The sequence below is a fragment of the Charadrius vociferus genome, unplaced genomic scaffold, assembly GCF_000708025.1.
Source record: "Charadrius vociferus isolate BGI_N301 unplaced genomic scaffold, ASM70802v2 scaffold539, whole genome shotgun sequence".
Lineage (NCBI taxonomy): Eukaryota > Metazoa > Chordata > Aves > Charadriiformes > Charadriidae > Charadrius > Charadrius vociferus.
The window spans coordinates 392,572-410,393 of record NW_009650192.1 but is presented as its reverse complement, the minus strand read 5'-3'; the positions used below and the strand labels follow the sequence as shown (position 1 = coordinate 410,393).

Below are 17,822 nucleotides of genomic sequence, written 5' to 3'. Positions count from 1 at the left end.
AAACTCAAAAGTTGCGCTTGTTTTTTTCTTCCTCTGTGATTTTGCCAATGTGTGCGCCTGTGCTATTTTACGTTAAGCCACAGAAAAGACAGATGCTGTGCTACTGGTCCTCTTACTGAAACAAAATTTAAAAGTTACATATGCAATTCTGATGAGATTAAACAGCATTAAGAAACTACAGCCTACCTTCACAAAGTTTTGACATTTCAGTGAGTCTTCAAGTTTCTTTGAAGCTTTATTTGTTAATTAAGAAAAAGAAAAGCGTGGGGGGAGGAGGAATGGAAGACTTTAAATTTCTTTAACATTTGTTCAGTTTAGATGCTCAATTTCTAATCACGCCATAACTTATTTTGCTTCCTGAGTACACAATCATCCTCCAAAATGTCAGAGGGACAAAGGTGACCAATTACAAGATATTAAATGAAATACATATAATCCTAAGAATCAGCAAAATATTCTTCCATTGGTATTAAGCATAGTAAGAATTAATACATACAAAAATTGCTTCATACCTTTGCAGTCAAGCTGAAAAACCCCTTTGGTTCAATCATTTTTTCTAACACATGGCACTTTATTCCAGCTGTGCTGTCATATTCGTAAACCACTCCATACTCCAAATGAACATTGTCTACAGTCAGACTCACATGATCTTTCTTCCCATCGATTATTGCCATAGTGTTAAACTTGTCAATTACCTCTAGAATAAAGAAAATGACACAAATCAGTTGAGGAGGGTTGGCCATTAAACAAAATGAAAAGGACACAGGCAAACATTCTAAAAACAGGTATGATCTGATCATTCTACTTGAAAATGTTCATCAAAAACCCAGCAACCAGCTGAATGATTCAAAAATCAGAACATCCATAGGCTTTTGAATGCTAAAATACTAGATTGCTAAAAAGGCATGAACAGACAAGTCACAATAGTCTCCCTTTACAAACAGTTATTGAAGGGGACTAATTCAATTTCATTTATAATCCAGAGACATAAAAAAAGCAAGAAAAAAAAAAAAAAGGGAAAACTGAGAGCTTCTAAATAAACTAGAAGAAAATGGCCACAAAAAGTGTCAACATTCAGAGATGAAACCACAATACCAGCATTTACCCAGAGAACATAAATACAGTTCACGTTAACCATCTCTTTAATTACCATAATGCACATGAATCCAGCTTTATCTAAATGTTAATTGCCTGAAAATAATCTGAAGGCTAGCTGATTTGTTATTTCTCATGCAGTAGTGACTAATGCATCTAATCTAGCCTTAAATGATTACTAGTGGTGAAAAATTAATTCGTAGGATTATGTATCCTGTGAAAGAAAACAGAACAGATTTTCCTTAAAGTGTTTGCAGAAGCTTTTTCTCAAAATGGGAAATATAATAATTTTCAGAGAACAGCATGTTAAATTTACATCTTTACAATACATAAAAAAGCAAATCCTAATGTAAAAGCTATCTTACAGTCTGCTTGCAGTTTCCTCTCTGAAAACAAAACCACTGCCTATATTTTCCTTGCTACTACAGCAACGTTCTGAGCAACGTTCTGAGCAACAACAGTATCACATACCTTCCACTTTGCAGTCAAAGGCATCCCCTCCATCATCTCCAGAGGGTTTGGTGTTTGTTTTCTGAAGATCTTCCTGCGCACTTTCAATGCTGTTGTAAACCCACTGTATAGAATCTTGCTAAAAAAACAAGAAAAAAGGACAGCTAGGAAAAGCTTTGCAAGTGCAATTGATAGCAACTTATTTCACTGCTCTCAAACGTGAAATAGTTGCTGTAATTCCTTGATTATTATCAGCTTTACTGCCTTCTGAGCTCCAAGTTAAAAATAGTATTTTGAAAATTACAAAGAATTTTGGCTTTGTCTAAAACCATCTGAAGCATTTTGTCAATTTATTTTTTATTTCAGAGTATACTGTCATGAGACAGTATGAAATCTGTGACAGCATGACATCCATCAGTTTCATGTCTCTGCCAAAAATAATTTAAGACATTTCAAATCAAACCACAGATTGAAAAATATTTGAGAGAAGAAAATGTGAAAAAATAAAGAGAACTGATTTTTGCCTTGCTAAATCTTCTGTGCGTCCACAAGTCTGCTGGCAAATATTATGGAATGACAACCAAAGATATAGTACATCCAGTTAATCTATCACCCATGTGTCACTGGCAAGACGAATATACACTACAGCCTTCACTACTTATATTTGCCTTTACTACAGTTATTTCGCTAGATGTTCTTTATTTTTGCCCCAGATTAGCAAAACCCGCAAAAAAGCACAGAATCACAAGCCCCAAAAGTCCAGCATCTTATGTGACTGAGTGACATGTGAGCACAGAATGGTGGCTTGGTCATACAACCTAGGAAGAAGCCACGTGTATGCCTTACACCTTGTTCTCCCCCTCACTCACTCAGCCACAGGCCCATCACACCCTTGTGGAAGGGCCTATCAAATCTGGCGCCTCCAGTCTACTCTTCTCTTCCCCTTACACTTCAAAAGAAGCCCGACAGTCAGTTCATCATTCCCTCTACAACAGCTACAGCGAATAGACGACAGAATTATGACTAATCTGAACTCACAGACTTTAAAAAGAAGCTTATGGAAAGAATTCAAAGTTAAGCAAGGATAGCAAAAGTTTAAGCTGAATGTTATGATTTTCACACAAAATGCCACGCGCATCAGATTATGCTTTGCTACTATACAATATTCAGTCACTATCTTTAACCCATTAATCTAGATGACAAAGTTTTTATATGATTAAGGTACTATTTTTCTCTCTAGGTTTCCTAGATTCATCCATGCCTTACTTTTCACTCAATGGCACTTGAATATTTTAACGAGGAAGCTTAAATTTCAGAGCCTTCTGTTGACTGTTGGAAGACACCCGTGCACAAGCTGATTGACAGAAACACTTTTGAAACCCATGCTGTTTTGCAGGTCCACCTGAAAGCTTGCTGCTTAGTTATGGAGTCTTACAGGTTTGCTTGGCAGCGTTAATACTGCCATGTGAATCTCTAATAGGAAATTTACATTCTGTCAAAAGGTTCCTTCATTATTTGAACTTAATATGGCTTAATAGAAGAACTCCTTAAACTGGAAGTCTGTCTTTCAAAAGCTAACACAAGATATAATGCTACATGATTTGGAGCAATGTTCTCCAAAAGCATTACAGAAGCACAACCTAAGCATAAATCTGTCACATCATGATTAGTATCACTGCAAAGAAATTGCAGTTCCTAAGAAGTAAAATCTGCTTTCAATTTTCTTCATCCAGACAAGACAGAATAGAAACATTGTCCTACAGAAGTTACACAGTTTTTCACACTGCAAGAATCTGAAATGAAACTTCACGTTCCAGGCAAGCAGAAGACTCCTCACCCTGAGAAGTGGAATATACAGAAGACAGAAAAAGATCCCCTTGCAATTATGCAATTGCCAACCACAGGAGAGACTGCAATATTCATGTTAATTAAATGACAGGCCTATACACTGTACTTACAAAACAGGAGAAATTCAGTCATCTTCCAAATAATTAAAAACCCAAATTTGTGAATAGTAAATGAAATTTTAGCTGTCTTGACACCAGTGGGAATACTGCCATTTATTTCAGTCTAGACAGTTCTCCCATAGCATTTGATAGCACTACATCCGAAATGAAGTTTTTCTTGTCAGTCTGGGGGATTTTAGATATTTGTGATTTGCTGAATTATGATCAGCTACTTTTAAAGACTGAAATAAATACTCTGTATAGGAAGAAGTTATATACTACAACATATTACACAAGTGGATTAAAAAAAAAAAAAGAGTAATTCTGCACATCAAGGCATTCATGCCAGCCAATATTAATCAATCCTCTTTGGATGTCACTAATCTCTATAGGAACTCCACACTTATACACAGAGAGAATACACCTGCTATGAAGAATTTAATTTTTTATTCTTGCCAGTTCTGCTACTAGTGCACAAAACACCCTCTCTTTACTAGACCACATCTTCCTTAAAGAACAGGTGAGCTTGATCTTGATATGCCACGTAGCAACTTCAATTCTGTATTAGAGTTTAAACACAAACATCCAGATAAACACTTTCGTAAAGACTGTATTTGCATGATATAGTTCTAACTCTTACTTATAATTCTTATCCCTAATCTATGCAGTAGGTGTAGAAGGACTTCACTCTTGATTTTAATTGTGTTTTTCTTTTTAATTAAGATTCACTGAAAGAGTTTGTGAAGTTTAATTACATTGGTTCACAGTTTATGAAAAATTTTCAGGGTCTTGGAAAAATTACATTATAGAATCCAGCTGGTTTTGGTTTTCTTCCTTAAATTTCTGTCTTGGAAGCCTTAGATTTTCTCCTAAACTAATGTGAAAAAGGTAACAAAAAATGCATGCTTATATATAATAAAGTGAAATTTTGAGTCCTCGAATGTCCAAGATTGAAATGCAATGGGAACACAGAGACTTTTATAGACGGAATATGTGCACTCTGCTCTCTGTGTGCTGAAGTGTACAAAATTCTGGAAGAAGATCAGCTTTTTGCATTGCATTCTCCTGCTGCTGAACAGGCAGTGAGCTGTATAAATCCCTCTCCATCATGATGAGAATATACCTCGCAATGCTTTCTGCATAGAACTGCAGAAACACTTCAAGTAATACTTTAAAAATGCCATATGAAAAAAAAAAATAGCTATAAGCTTAGATTTATTTCAATGCAGAAATTAAACAGACCATGAACACGAGCAATATATTGAGCAATCTTCAGCTTTTACAATTCAGCCGGCTTCCCTTCATTTTTACTCACTGCTTCTTTCCCCTCATCACACTCAAACATAACAGATATGTTGACAAAGATACACACCACAAAAAAACAAAAACAAAAACAAAACCAAAAAAAACAAGACCAAAGATATTTAGAAGAAAATCTGCAAGGGTAACAACTGAGCCGTACCTGCATTGGCCGCCTGTACTTCCTGCATGCCGTGACATGAGCAATAACACTTGCATGAGTCTCTTTGCTGACATTAATTCCATTCACTTTGATTATGCATTGGCCAGGGTGAAGACCTGCTGCAGCCGCCACTGTTCCTATAAAAAATCCAACATAATTAATGGACTTCTTTTCCTAAACATCTCCTTTAAAGCTTCTGGTCCAAAACCCTAATTTTTTAATCAAAATCTGCTGTCACCAATTCTTACATACTTCCCCTGACCACAGGGTGCTTCTGCAGTCAGCTGGACTCCAAGAGAATGGAGTTCCCCAGAAGAGGATTCCATAGAAAAAGACCAGACTATTTTCTAAAGGCTATTTTATAAAACAAGTGTTGATTAGTAATATGAGTATGTGGAAAATTTGTCTCAAAGAAGAGGATTTTAAAAAGATAAAAAGGCTCTAGCTTGAAACTCACTAATTATTACTGAGACCACTTTTATTCTGAATTCTTTTACATACCCCAAGCTTATGAGCTTCTTGACTGCTTCAGGTGTCTCTATTTTACATACAAAACAGAAGCTTTCTGACAATTCATAAAGAAGTATCAGAGCATACCAGAGTTTCTTGTTAAACATTAGGTGAAAGATCCAAATCCGAAGACATTTCCAAAGATCTTGTTCTTATTTATCTTTTTATCAACTCAATCATACAGTCTGTCTTACAGCTTTAATCAAAATACCCAAAGATATTCAACTAGGAGAACTCAAATTTAATTAATTGGGGGGGGTGGAGAGGGGCGACACAAAACAAAACATTCTCTTTGAGCAACATAAAATATATGGTTTGGTGATTTATTTTCACAGTGGAATAACCACCTTGTGAAAAATCAGATTCTATCCATTGTATAGGTGCTACAAAAACAGCAGTTGTCTCCAGGTCTTTTCAGTGTGACTCAAGCCCACTCCTGAAAGACAGCCTGCTGGAGTATGACCTTAGTTTCAGCTACCTGAACGTTTGCCTCCTTATGTCTCTCTTGATACTGCCACAAAGGTGCCAGGGAAGTCAAAATCTATTGCCTAGAGACTGCAAGGCTGAGGAGCAGAAGATAGCTGCTACGAAAAAAAGGCTAAGACTGAATCTGCAGGGCTGACAAATAGAAAAGCTATGTCATGACTTGTCAGCTGAACATATTTGACAAGGAAATAACATAAAGAATATACTTGGGTTTCCCTCATTTTAGGTATCACCAGGTTAGATGATAGCTGCATTTTAAATCTAATATCAAAGGAAGTCTTTGGAAATGACACGGTTACCAGCTACTGCTATGAAAAACAAAATAAAAGAAAAAAGAAAAGGGATTTTAAAATAATCGTTTCAATAGGCCTTATTAAATACCTCTCAAAAAAAACTCCCAAAACCCTCTCTTTAAAAAACCCAAAGTCCCAATTCAGGGAAGTATTTAAGCATATGCTTAAAATCTTTCAGGTTTAGCAAACGACACAAGCAAGCACTTATACACTGTTGAGGCTAATTGGAATAAAGTATGTGCTTAATGAATAAGGATAGGCAGTTGAATTGAGATCCAGGTGCAGAAATAATTATCACATCAGCTCAACAGTCTGTAGTTTATTAGACTTTCTCTTGAAAATCTAATTTCTGGCACCATAGCCTAGGAAAAAGTCATCGAGCTCTGTTCAAATCTGGCTGCTTTGCAGATCGGTTCACTTTAAATTCTTCAGTTACAAAGGGACGAGGGTGGGAAAGGACACAACTTCCCTACAATAGCTGAAAATACAGTGTTAGTTGGCTCTACCATTACCAACATGTGACAGCAACAAAGAATACTTCAACTTCTTTTATTACCAGTGCACCCGTCAGTAACATACCGAGTTAGGGATGGCATGTATTTGACAATCACATCACAAAATGGACAAAACAGTATTTAGAGGAAACATCTGCGATTACTAAGACAGACTAGGTCACTAGCACCCTTGAAAAGGTTTGTGAAAAGTGCATTTTCTGCAAAATGTTTTCAGAGCATTGCAGAACCACCTGGCCACCTAACAAATTAACACTCAGGAAGTGAGTGGTTCCCAACACCCATTCACTGGAGAAGGTGATTTTGCATCTGTAAGCTGTTCCTTAGTCTGTAAAGAATGCACAGCCTTAAGTTAACTTTCCTACATTTGTATAAATACATATTTCCCCACCACCACCCCTCCAAAAAAAAAGCCAGAAAATCTATCCAAAGCTTATAAAGTATAAGAACACAAAATAATCTTATTTGGGTTTATTTAATAATGTTTGTTACTCTGGGGAAAAACAAAAGTCTAAGCTGAATCACTGGGCCTAATTTTGACTTATCTCAGTCATGTCATGATATTAAATGTGTATTTCCCACTACTGTTGACAGCTTTTACAGCTTACCTCTACCAACAGCATGAACAACTGATGGACCAAAGCCTCGGATTTGGAATCCGAGTCCATCTGCGGAGTCAGGAATCTTCACTGTCCTGATACAAGCAAAAGTTCAATATCAGTGTAGCAAAAGGTAGCATTTTCTTATTCAAGATAAAAGTGGACACCAACAAGTAGGTTACAAGGGTGTAAGACTCCACGCTTCCATTCAATTCCCAGTTTCAGATTCAGCACCATTCAATTCCAGATACTTTGCACCACTGACGTCAGAAATAAGAGCAAGCTGAGACACCGAAACCAATCAAAGGAAGGCAATACTATTTTGCAGGGAAATTCAATACGCCAATTACGATCGAAGCACCACCATAGCTTTAAAATTCCTGCCAAAGGGACGGTGATTTGGCTAAGCTGCCACAGCACAGCAACACTGAAAGCCCTGGGAAGGCAGGCAGCCTCTCAGCCACGAGGACAGAGCCTGGGGACCACAGATCATGGCAGGCTCTGTCAGATGAGGTGCAGAAGACTGCAGAAACTAGATCAGTATTACAGTTCATTAACATCTAAGTGTCTGCTTGGTTTTTCTGAGCAGCTACGCAAAGTACTGAGTTTTGTAAAGTAAGAACCACCTACTACTCATATAACTTGTAAGCACACTGTGCTGTGCTCTCGCTTGGTCTAAGTGCAACAGTAATAAATCTACTGACAAACACAACCAACAAAAACACAGTTCTGAGAAGCAAAATTCACATCTACTCCTTGAAATGAAGCCCTGAGCTTGCCCCAAAGTAAGCTCGCATATCCACATGGTATCAGCTCAGGTTCCAGAAAAAGCAACACAGCTGCATTAGCCCTTATCAGAGCTAGTCAGGTCATGCATAACAGTCCACTGATCTAACTTTGCAGCCATTACTTACAGAGCCAGCTCCGTTATTATTTAAGGGATCTTTGCCCTGAGCTCCATTTGCCAAAGTGCAAAAGCAGAAAAATTCAAATCAGTGCTGAAAAGTGATTTTAAAATACGTTTGGACTGTAATAAACTTGATTTACAGGTAGCTTTGAATAATATAATTGCATCATTTTTTGTATTTTCTTTATTTCTGGCACACATAATCTTTAGCATTTGGAGATGACTATCAGCAGAGGTGAGAACCAAAACCCACTGAAGTCTACATTTTTCTAAAAAATATTAGAATGTTCTTGACATTAATAACTTTTCATTTGAAATATTTCCATAAGTATAGCATCCTTTAGTATACTTATATATTAACTAAGGTTGATACACTATATGGTTTCATTCTGAAACTGCTTTCTGAACATGCTAATGAGCTATGAAAAACTATCACTGGCTGTTTAGGCTGAGAATTTAGGAGAGAAACGTCTCTTCTGCCAACACAATTCTGTTAGTAGCAGCTCCTGATAAAAAGCAGGCACCACTGAGAAACAAATTCTTCAACTCCTCTGAACTCCTCATTCACTAGATCATCTCTGCCAGCCTTGAAATTCGCCCACATTTTCACTGGCAAGCTGTGTCAGAAACTGAACCAAGATCTACATTAAAGAAAGGCCAAGATATGCCTTTTATGCTTGCTACAACACTATCATCTACTGGTTTGGGGGATTTTTTTATTGTTTTTGTTTGGCCTTTTTTTTTTTTTGAGTGTCAGTCCAGATGATTATCTTGATGCCATATTTCTTTCTTTTCTCTTTTCCCCTTTCTGGGTGCCATCATATTTCTCAAGACACCTTTGCTTATTAACAGGAGAAATACGTCTCTGTCCTACTGTTGAACCAGAGCCATTTCGAAGGCACTCCGTGTGCACTATCTGCTAACAGAGGATGGTTCCTCCTTACCCTGCAAAATTCGCTCAAAATCACTCCTGACTACTGTTTCTTCATCTCCTCCTCTGGTATGTATAAACCAGTAACAACTGCATTAACTTTATTAATAAACCTATGCTCACTTAGGTACTTTCTGAACCCAGCCACCAAGCCTCACTTTGGCTTTTGTTTACGTAACAATATTTGCATTCAGGTAGGAATGGTCAAAACTGAGTACAGAAATGCATGTCTCATCTAAAGATGGGGAGCTGTTTACTTGCTCCTGCTGTTTACACAACCAACACACACGCTGAAGAGTCCCATTAGATCACGGAGTCCGACTTCTGCCAAACCAGCTACTAACCCCCAGACAGAGGAACTTGTTTAATATACACAGTGAGAGATAAGTGATCAAAACTATCCATACAGGCAAGGAAACTTCATTTACACTTGCGGTTCCTGCACGTATTTCAAGTGGCAGAGCTGATGATCTAAAGCACTTGCGTTCTGCTTTTGCTGACTGACAAGTGTAATAAAACAAAATCAAAGCAGATCAAATTGCTTGACTTTACAAAGTCAGATTAGATACAGCATTTAAAACAACTTTACAGTAGTGCTGTCTGAAGTTCCACTGGTCTTTTAAAATTCACTTCAATTGCAGTTCATAAAAATTCCCCCAGAGAAATGACAACTTACTCCCGTGGTTTAGTGCTCACAAGAACCCGCAGGGGCTTTCTGCTGTTTAAACATGCTTTCAGGAAGCAATCCACTTCACTGAAGGGTCGCAGAAAAACCAGGTCACCGTTAATGGCAAAGATTTTTTTCCCAACTTCCAAGCCTGCCATCTAGAAAACAATAACAGTTGTGTATATGTCTGCCTTTTATAACCATTAACATGATGTCATCTTCTGCTGGCATGCAACCCCAATAGGAATAATGACATGCACATTTCCTTTACGTTCTTTATGGCTTCTTCACATACCACGCACAAAAGACACACCACAAAGCATTTCTAGAACTGGTTAAATTGACCCGAAGGGTAAACACTCATTCTGAAGAGACCTAAATACAAGACCTAGACTTAATCAAGATTTTATGACAGTATTACAGTATCAGTTAATATTTGTAATAATTAACACAACAGCTTTCATTGAGCCAGTTTATTTTTTTATGATGTTACCTAATTTGTCCATCCATCATTCTCCAAAGGAACTGAAGCGTCTTTTCATAAGAAAAGACCTGACTACTATTTTAGGAAGTGGATATTTATTAAGTTCCAAAACAAAACAATATCCTTGAACGTTACGTGGCCTTTGAGCCAAAGGTATGGCAAGCCAAATTGCATACAGTTTTTAAACTCAGGTCTAACACGAAAGGAACCATAACCGGTTGGATGGCAGCAGTACACAGAGCGGCTCCGGGCACAGGCGAAGCCCTGGCATCGTCTGAGATCAGGGCAGAACCTGACTGCTAGAAATCACCCTGGATATAGCTCTGTGTGGCTCTATTATATTGTTGATCTATTTTTATCTTAAATTTATATTCCACCATGAGATTTAGAAAGGCTTGAAATCTAGGCCTGATTTTTTTCTCTAATCGAAGAGACTCGTTCTTTATCTTTACATGTACAGAGACTCCCACACAGTTCAGTAGAATATGAATTTACTGAAAGAGCATCTAAAGCAATACTAACAAACAGAAAGGCTGTAATTTATTCATTCAGATCCTCAAATTCTAGTCTTTATCCAAAGCTCGATATATTCTTTATTATGAAATATATCATGTGCAACTGTCAAACTAGCTTTATACTCATTTTATGTACTACCAAAAATGTTTATTCCACTCATGATTAATGTCATCACTGGAATATTATAAAATGTACAAAAATAAAATTATCATTTTTATATCATCACTCAATATGACAATTTACCTGAGCAGAAAATGATTGTTGATAATGGTCAGAGCAATATTTTAAACAAAAAAACAAAACCAAAGAAAAAATAGAAAAAAAAAAAGATTCATAACCACAGCTTTCTTGGAAAGTTGTCATTGTTACCTTCTACTACTACAGATTTTCCTAACTGATGTACAAAACACACACCTGTGATCAAGTGAATAAAACAACGAAGGTAATTAATAATACTTGATACCTCAGCATTTGATCCTTTCTCCACCACTTTAATAATTGGCACCTTATTTTTATCTTCTAAACCAAAACCATAGGTGCCTTCATTAGATTTAATCTGAAAAATAAAATTGTTCAAAATATTGTTCAGAAAGGCATGAAGAAGAGCTAAATTATGTCCCCATTAAATAACAATACACTTTGCTAATATATTGTTGCTACAACCAGGTTTTTTTACTCATTAAAGCATACAATCATTTGCATTCACTCACCAGTAATGACTTGGCTATGACATTTTCCACTACTTTCAGATCATGTTTCATGAGCCTGTGTTTCATATTTGACCCTTCCATTTCTTCATCCGCATAAAAACGGAACAGTAGCGGTTCATCTTTAAATTCGCTTTTCTCTAACACTGTATGATACAAAACCACACATATTAATCCTTTTTTCCTTTTGAATTTTTGAATATCACGTCTTTTATGAATCATAAAATACTGAACATGCATGCACATATTAAATGCTAGCAAGCTATTTTTGTGTGTAAATCTAGGGAAATCTTCATTTTTAACATAAACATGATTTTTATTTGGATCCATTACAGATAGGTATCACTAAGCTCATTTTCAATTACATCTGGATCCCACCAAGCTGAGCAAGACACATTAGCCTGAAATGGTTTTAGTGAAAATGCCAAGCACGAGGTTTTTTCCTAAAAAGGATTTAAAAACATGATTTGGAAAAGTTCTGCTGGACAGCTGCTGGAGATCCTCACCACCAACTTCTGGCACTCTCCAGGTGGTGAAGCATGCCAGGTTCAGTATTAGAGATAGGTTTGGTGGGGATGTGGAAGCAACTAGAGCAGCAGATGAATGCAGTTTGCATGTTTAAAAGTTAAAGGGAGAAGAATGAACAGTGCCAGAGAGGAAGTTAATTCTCCCTCTTTCTCTAAACAAGCTGATGAGAAAATAATTTCTTCCTCTTTTCATTTCAGTAAATGACCTACTGCTTCAATCTTTTCACTGAAATCTTCCCTCTGATGGTATTAAATGAGACCTTGTTCACCTCATTTTTGGTACTGCACACATCTCCGCTTTCCTCTCCCTTCTTCTTTGCTCACTGCTGTCATTATGATTTTCTGAGTTTTCTACAGTCCACTTTCTCTTATTGTCACCATTTCAGTTTTTTAAAGACATGCTCCTTCATACTTTATTCATTCCTCCAAAAATGTCTCCTTTCTTTCCTACATATTTCCTAAATTTTCATCATCTCATCTACACAAACATGCATTACCTGCTTAAGAAATTTCTTTCAAAGCAGCTAATAAAACTGCTCCCCCCCAATCTTTCAGATGATGAATTTCTCAGTACATGCTATAAAACTGACTGAAAATAATTTTCAGAGTATACAATAGGTATTTTTTTTATCTTGAAGATTGTAGCATAGGTCTCTTCAGCGATTCAATGAAACAACTTCCTGTCCCTTCTGTAATATCTTTACCGGTCCCTACATTTCCTTCCAACTGTGTAGACAGCATTAAAAAAAAGGTAAGCATAGCTTGTACAGAATGTATTTACTTACCATGGTGCATAAACCCGTTATCACAAAGAGCTACACCGAATATCATAGCTTCCTCCCTCGTCCGGCAATCCCCCTGTCAAACCATAGCATTTTCTTTTTTTAATATATTTTAATATAGCACCAAAATGAATTCTATGCACAATAGTGTAACCTCACAGGGCTGGCAATGGTTGTGGATTATATTTACCATTGCGACCTTTATATGCACATTTATAGCATACATATAAAGCAGTATATACATGTTTATCATAGAATCAATGAATAGATTGGGTTGGAAGGGACCTTTATATGGCACACCTCTTTATAATTACAAATAAATATGTAAACTTTCAGTAACATGGCAATCTCCATAAAAATTGAACGTAATAGAATCTAAAACTGTCAAAGCTTTTAACTTTTATTTTATAAAACTGGTGTGTATTGACTGAGCGAATAGGATACCCTGTTCTTGTTCCTAGTTCGCTTAAAATAAAACAGAACTGATAACAGCAAATTGGTACTGACTTTTATCCATCTAGTTAGTAATTTAGTTTTTCAGAGCCTATACATTTCATTTTAAGCCATGAACAATGTTATGGGCTGAATCACAAAGCTAAGTCTCATTAAAACATTTAAAGTTCAATTGCAAATAAGGAAGATAAGCACAAAAGGGATGAACAGCATGGCTGCTGACAGCTGATTTTTGTTACATTACTTGTTTAAGAGGATTACACTTACACACGCTGTTCTAATAACCCTTACACAAAGTGTTTGCATGTTATTCTGCTTAATACATCACTACCTTTCAAATTAGAATTTAAACGCAAAACGTACACAAATCCAAAAGTGTACACTTGCCTGTGCAATCAACCAGTCTATGAGTTTGTTAGCCATGACCACAGATTTGTAGGTTCTCAAGTGATAATCTTTATCCCTGTTCAAAACAAAACAATTTAAAAAAAATTCAAACAAAAATTCAAAAGAGCCTAACCGAAAAAAACCTTGTGTTTTGTAAACAAGTTAGTGTAAACATGAATCGAGCGTTTTATAATGGTTCAGAAGTTGCCTCTGGAGTAAAGGAACAAGTCAAACGTTTCAGTGTAGAAAGAAAGGAGGACACAGACCATATCTTACTGGGGTGATAATGTCTCTGGAGTATAAAGGCAGTTGTTTTGTTACAGCTGGGACCCTCCAAAGGAGGTAATGGAGTGTTAGTAAAGGACTATATGAATATATACAGTAAGCATATAAGCGTATCCATCAGGACCTAGAAGGCTCTAAAATTCTGTAAAAAAAGGTCATATTGAACGGTGTTTGCAGTCATTTAATGATTCAGTTATGCTTTTTGTCTTGATAGCCCTTCAATCTTGTTTGATTACTGCCAAGAGACCGATCTTGAAAGGATGGGTTAGGTTCCTACATGCAAACACAGTATCTTCAGATTATATACTTCTTCTGAATGACTCTCTAAGGATTTCCCAATTGGACTCACCTAATTACTGGGGTAAACAGACTGTGAAGGCGACAGTACAGCCGTACACCCTGTTAAAGAGACAGATGAGGTTAACCACACGTTCTCACCACAGAGAACATAAGAGGAACTGATGCAGTACAGAAGCCTATATGTTCTAAATGCACTTCATTTAGATAGTAAAAAAAAGTCTGTTCAACCTTCTATATATTTTCATGTGCCAAAACTTAATATTCCCAGATAATAATATGGGTTAATAAATTATGAGAAAGAAAACATTTCCAATCTAATCTAAGTTTCACTGAGACACATGCAAAAAGGATTAGCTTTAAAGTAGCATTAAAAAATTCTTAAGATATAGTACTTTGAAAGAAAAGTACACAAAACCTGAAAGGTAAAGCAGCGTTTCCATGCATTAAGGTTTTCCCAACCACTGTTGCTACTCTACACACAAAGTGAGTAATTAAAGTAAAAACCAGTGCATTTGATTATATGCATCGATACTCTACTTAGAAATTGAAATTATAACCAACAAACTTTTTTAAAACATGCAGAAAGATTCAAAGATTGGAAATGCTTTCAAGTAAAAACAAAAAATAAAACACTTGGAGGAGTTTAAGAAACTACCACAAGAAAACGTTATTTAAAATAAGAAATCACATTAGTATTCCTTAGCAGACTATCAAAAAAAAATTATGTTTATAACATGCAAGAACTATGTGTAACAATCAAAAGTTGTGTCAAATTAGATTCCATCCTACTTTGCTGTGCCTAGTAGTTCAGTAGTGAAGATTTTTCTAGATATACCTTACATTAACAAATGCCAGCAGAAAAGTGAATTACACTGTAATATAATACCCAAATGCTGACATCTTCTACTGCCTCAAAATCATGAAAAGTTCGAATATTAATTATTTTAAAGGCAACTTCATTCAATCATTTTGCTATGCTCAGTAGTGTGGATGGATAGCATTACCTATGTTTAAACATCTATGTGACTGCAGATTTACTGCCTTGTTAAGGCACTAAAAGACACTCAGATTTAACAGAAAATTTAAAACTATTTTCTACAGATAGCTTTGTATCTACTAAAATGGACTAAAAAATACAATAGACTGAAACACCAGCTTCAGAATCGCCCAGAAACACCGGCAATGCATCCTGCATATGAAACCATTAAATAACAAAAATAACTAAAAAATAAAAAAAATTGAATTTTATAATTAAAATGTGTAAAAACAGGCCAGAATTTTCCCCTACAAACAGAAAACTGAATTTGATTCACATAGAGACAGACAATTGCAAGGGGATGTTATTTATCCTAGCATAATATTTTACATTCTATTTTAAACAGAACCGCCATTTCTGACGTGTTCTTCCTACTAATAGCAACTGTTCTATGCTGTACCTTAGAGATCACATCCTGCATCTCATTTCTGGGGTAGTATGTTCCATCATCATATCGGAATCTGTACAGCATGTGTTCAGGTTTGAATTGGTGCTTATCTGTAACTACATTTAAAAAAAATAAAAAAGTAATGTATTATTAGGTGACTTTCTGAAGAAAACAACAAGAGAGAAGACAGCCAGCACCATTTCTTCTAATAACAGCCCATTACACAGCAATAGGTAGATTTCAGACAGGGAGGGCAGGAAGCCCAATTAGATCATCTGCCCTAAGTACCTTTATGTCACCAGCGACAGTATTTCTCACTACGTTTAAGCAGTCCAGAAGGAATCAAACAATTTAAAGTCACAGGGCAAAGAATAAAAAAGACAACCAGGTGGGGAACAGCCTGAAAAATTAGGCACTCAAATCTGCTCTAGTCTTCGGTGCTTTTTGCAAAGCTTATTGACCAAATAGCCAAATAAAGCTTCTTTTGCAACTATTCATACTATTGTTCCACGTTGTTCTCTGTTCTAATTCTTGCAGAGGTCAACATCAGATGAGTTAAAGATATGAACCCTCTAAAACATAACCGACCAGTCTTGCACTGGGGAGGAAAGGGAGAGGGAACATCTTCCTCTATACACAGCCGGCTGCAGGTCTTCAGTGTGAGAGACTTGCAATCATTACTAGGGCATGTAGTGACAGGACGAGGGGGAATGGATATAAACTGGAAGAGGGCAGGTTTAGATTAAACATTAGGAAGAGGTTTTTCACTTTAAGGGTGGTGAGACACTGGAACAGGTTGCCCAGGGAGGTTGTTGAGGCCCTATTGCTGGGGGTGTTCAAGGCCAGGCTGGACGTGGCCTTGGGCAACCTGGTCTAGTGGGAGGTGTCCCTGTCTATGGCAGGGGGTTGGAACTCGATAATCTTCAAGGTCCTTTCCAACCTAAACCATTCTACAATTCTATGATTATGAAGGTGTTGATAATCCATTTCCCCAAAGACCCATGAAAAAGGATTTTAACATCAATTTCCAGAGTTTCACAAGACTCCAACAACAACCTCACAACTTCAAGTGTTTTGTCAAAACAGACACATCATATGATACCAAACTTTTCCTGGAAAAGGTACTACAGCAAGACTTTCTGAAAAAAAAAAAAAAGCTGATTCATTTGATGGCTGAGGACAGCACTAGGCACTAGCACCATCCTAGGATAAACAACTTGTATTAATTACTGTTTTGCTTGCAGATGTAAGCTTTAATTTTGAAACTAAATTTGCATGTCATCAACTGATAAAGGAGGCTACTGTAATGTCTTCATTAATCAGAGTAGCACACCTGACAGTGTTAGGTAATTCTTCTGTGCATGCCTTCCTACACCAAGTGATTAAACCATCATCCCTTATTCTCTTCAAAAAATTTAGTTAGGCACCATAAACTTTGCAAAGTATGGTGCCTTCTGTCTGCATCATTTTTCATGCCCCTTCAAGCTCTTCAGTACCTCCACACATGATTTGATCCATGGACATAAAAACTGGACTTCATCTATTAAGTGGTTTCACCAGTGTCATGTGCAAGAGCAAAATAACTTCTATACCTGTATTTGATATAGCTACTAATAGTAAAGCCCAGGACACTACTCCAACTGCCTTGAACTGATGGTTCACGCTAAGGTGATTATCCAAAATAACCCCTAAGCTCTTTTACGTATCATTGCTTCTCGAGACATCAAATATAGACTACAAAATTTTCACATACAATGCCCAGTGTAACTATCTAAATGAATTTTAATCAATTGTGACCATTTAACTCAGAAAAAAAAAAAAGATAGCTTCTAGTCCTGCAATTAAAAATAATTTCCTACTGTCAGAGAAAAAATATATTACACTAGATTAGCATACATTAAGAGGTTTTAAAACCATCAACTACAGAAAATAGAAAAACCGAGCAGCAGGACAGTATTGCCTAAGGCCAAATTGTTCCTCACAGTTACAGAGATGCACAAGGAGGGAACCAGGACTCCAAAACACCTTTCCATCCTTTCATGCCCACAACGAACAGAGCAGGCTCTGCCCTCTGAGGAACACAAGCACAGCTATGTCTT

General features: G+C 36.6%; 1 protein-coding gene across 1 annotated transcript in view; it reads right to left on the bottom strand.

Annotated features, from left to right (window-relative positions):
* Nucleotides 1-506: 506 nt before the first annotated feature.
* LOC104293447 (phosphatidylinositol 3,4,5-trisphosphate-dependent Rac exchanger 2 protein) overlaps nucleotides 507-17,822 on the bottom strand; it is a 100,920-nt gene continuing 83,604 nt past the window's right edge. The window contains exons 12-22 of the mRNA XM_009892952.1: nucleotides 15,736-15,839; nucleotides 14,349-14,398; nucleotides 13,715-13,790; nucleotides 12,878-12,950; nucleotides 11,569-11,711; nucleotides 11,322-11,414; nucleotides 9,868-10,016; nucleotides 7,363-7,448; nucleotides 4,954-5,090; nucleotides 1,567-1,684; nucleotides 507-697 (exon numbers count right to left, since the gene is read on the bottom strand). Coding sequence (XP_009891254.1) covers nucleotides 507-697; nucleotides 1,567-1,684; nucleotides 4,954-5,090; nucleotides 7,363-7,448; nucleotides 9,868-10,016; nucleotides 11,322-11,414; nucleotides 11,569-11,711; nucleotides 12,878-12,950; nucleotides 13,715-13,790; nucleotides 14,349-14,398; nucleotides 15,736-15,839 — 1,220 coding nt within the window. The remainder of the gene's footprint in view (nucleotides 698-1,566; nucleotides 1,685-4,953; nucleotides 5,091-7,362; nucleotides 7,449-9,867; nucleotides 10,017-11,321; nucleotides 11,415-11,568; nucleotides 11,712-12,877; nucleotides 12,951-13,714; nucleotides 13,791-14,348; nucleotides 14,399-15,735; nucleotides 15,840-17,822) is intronic.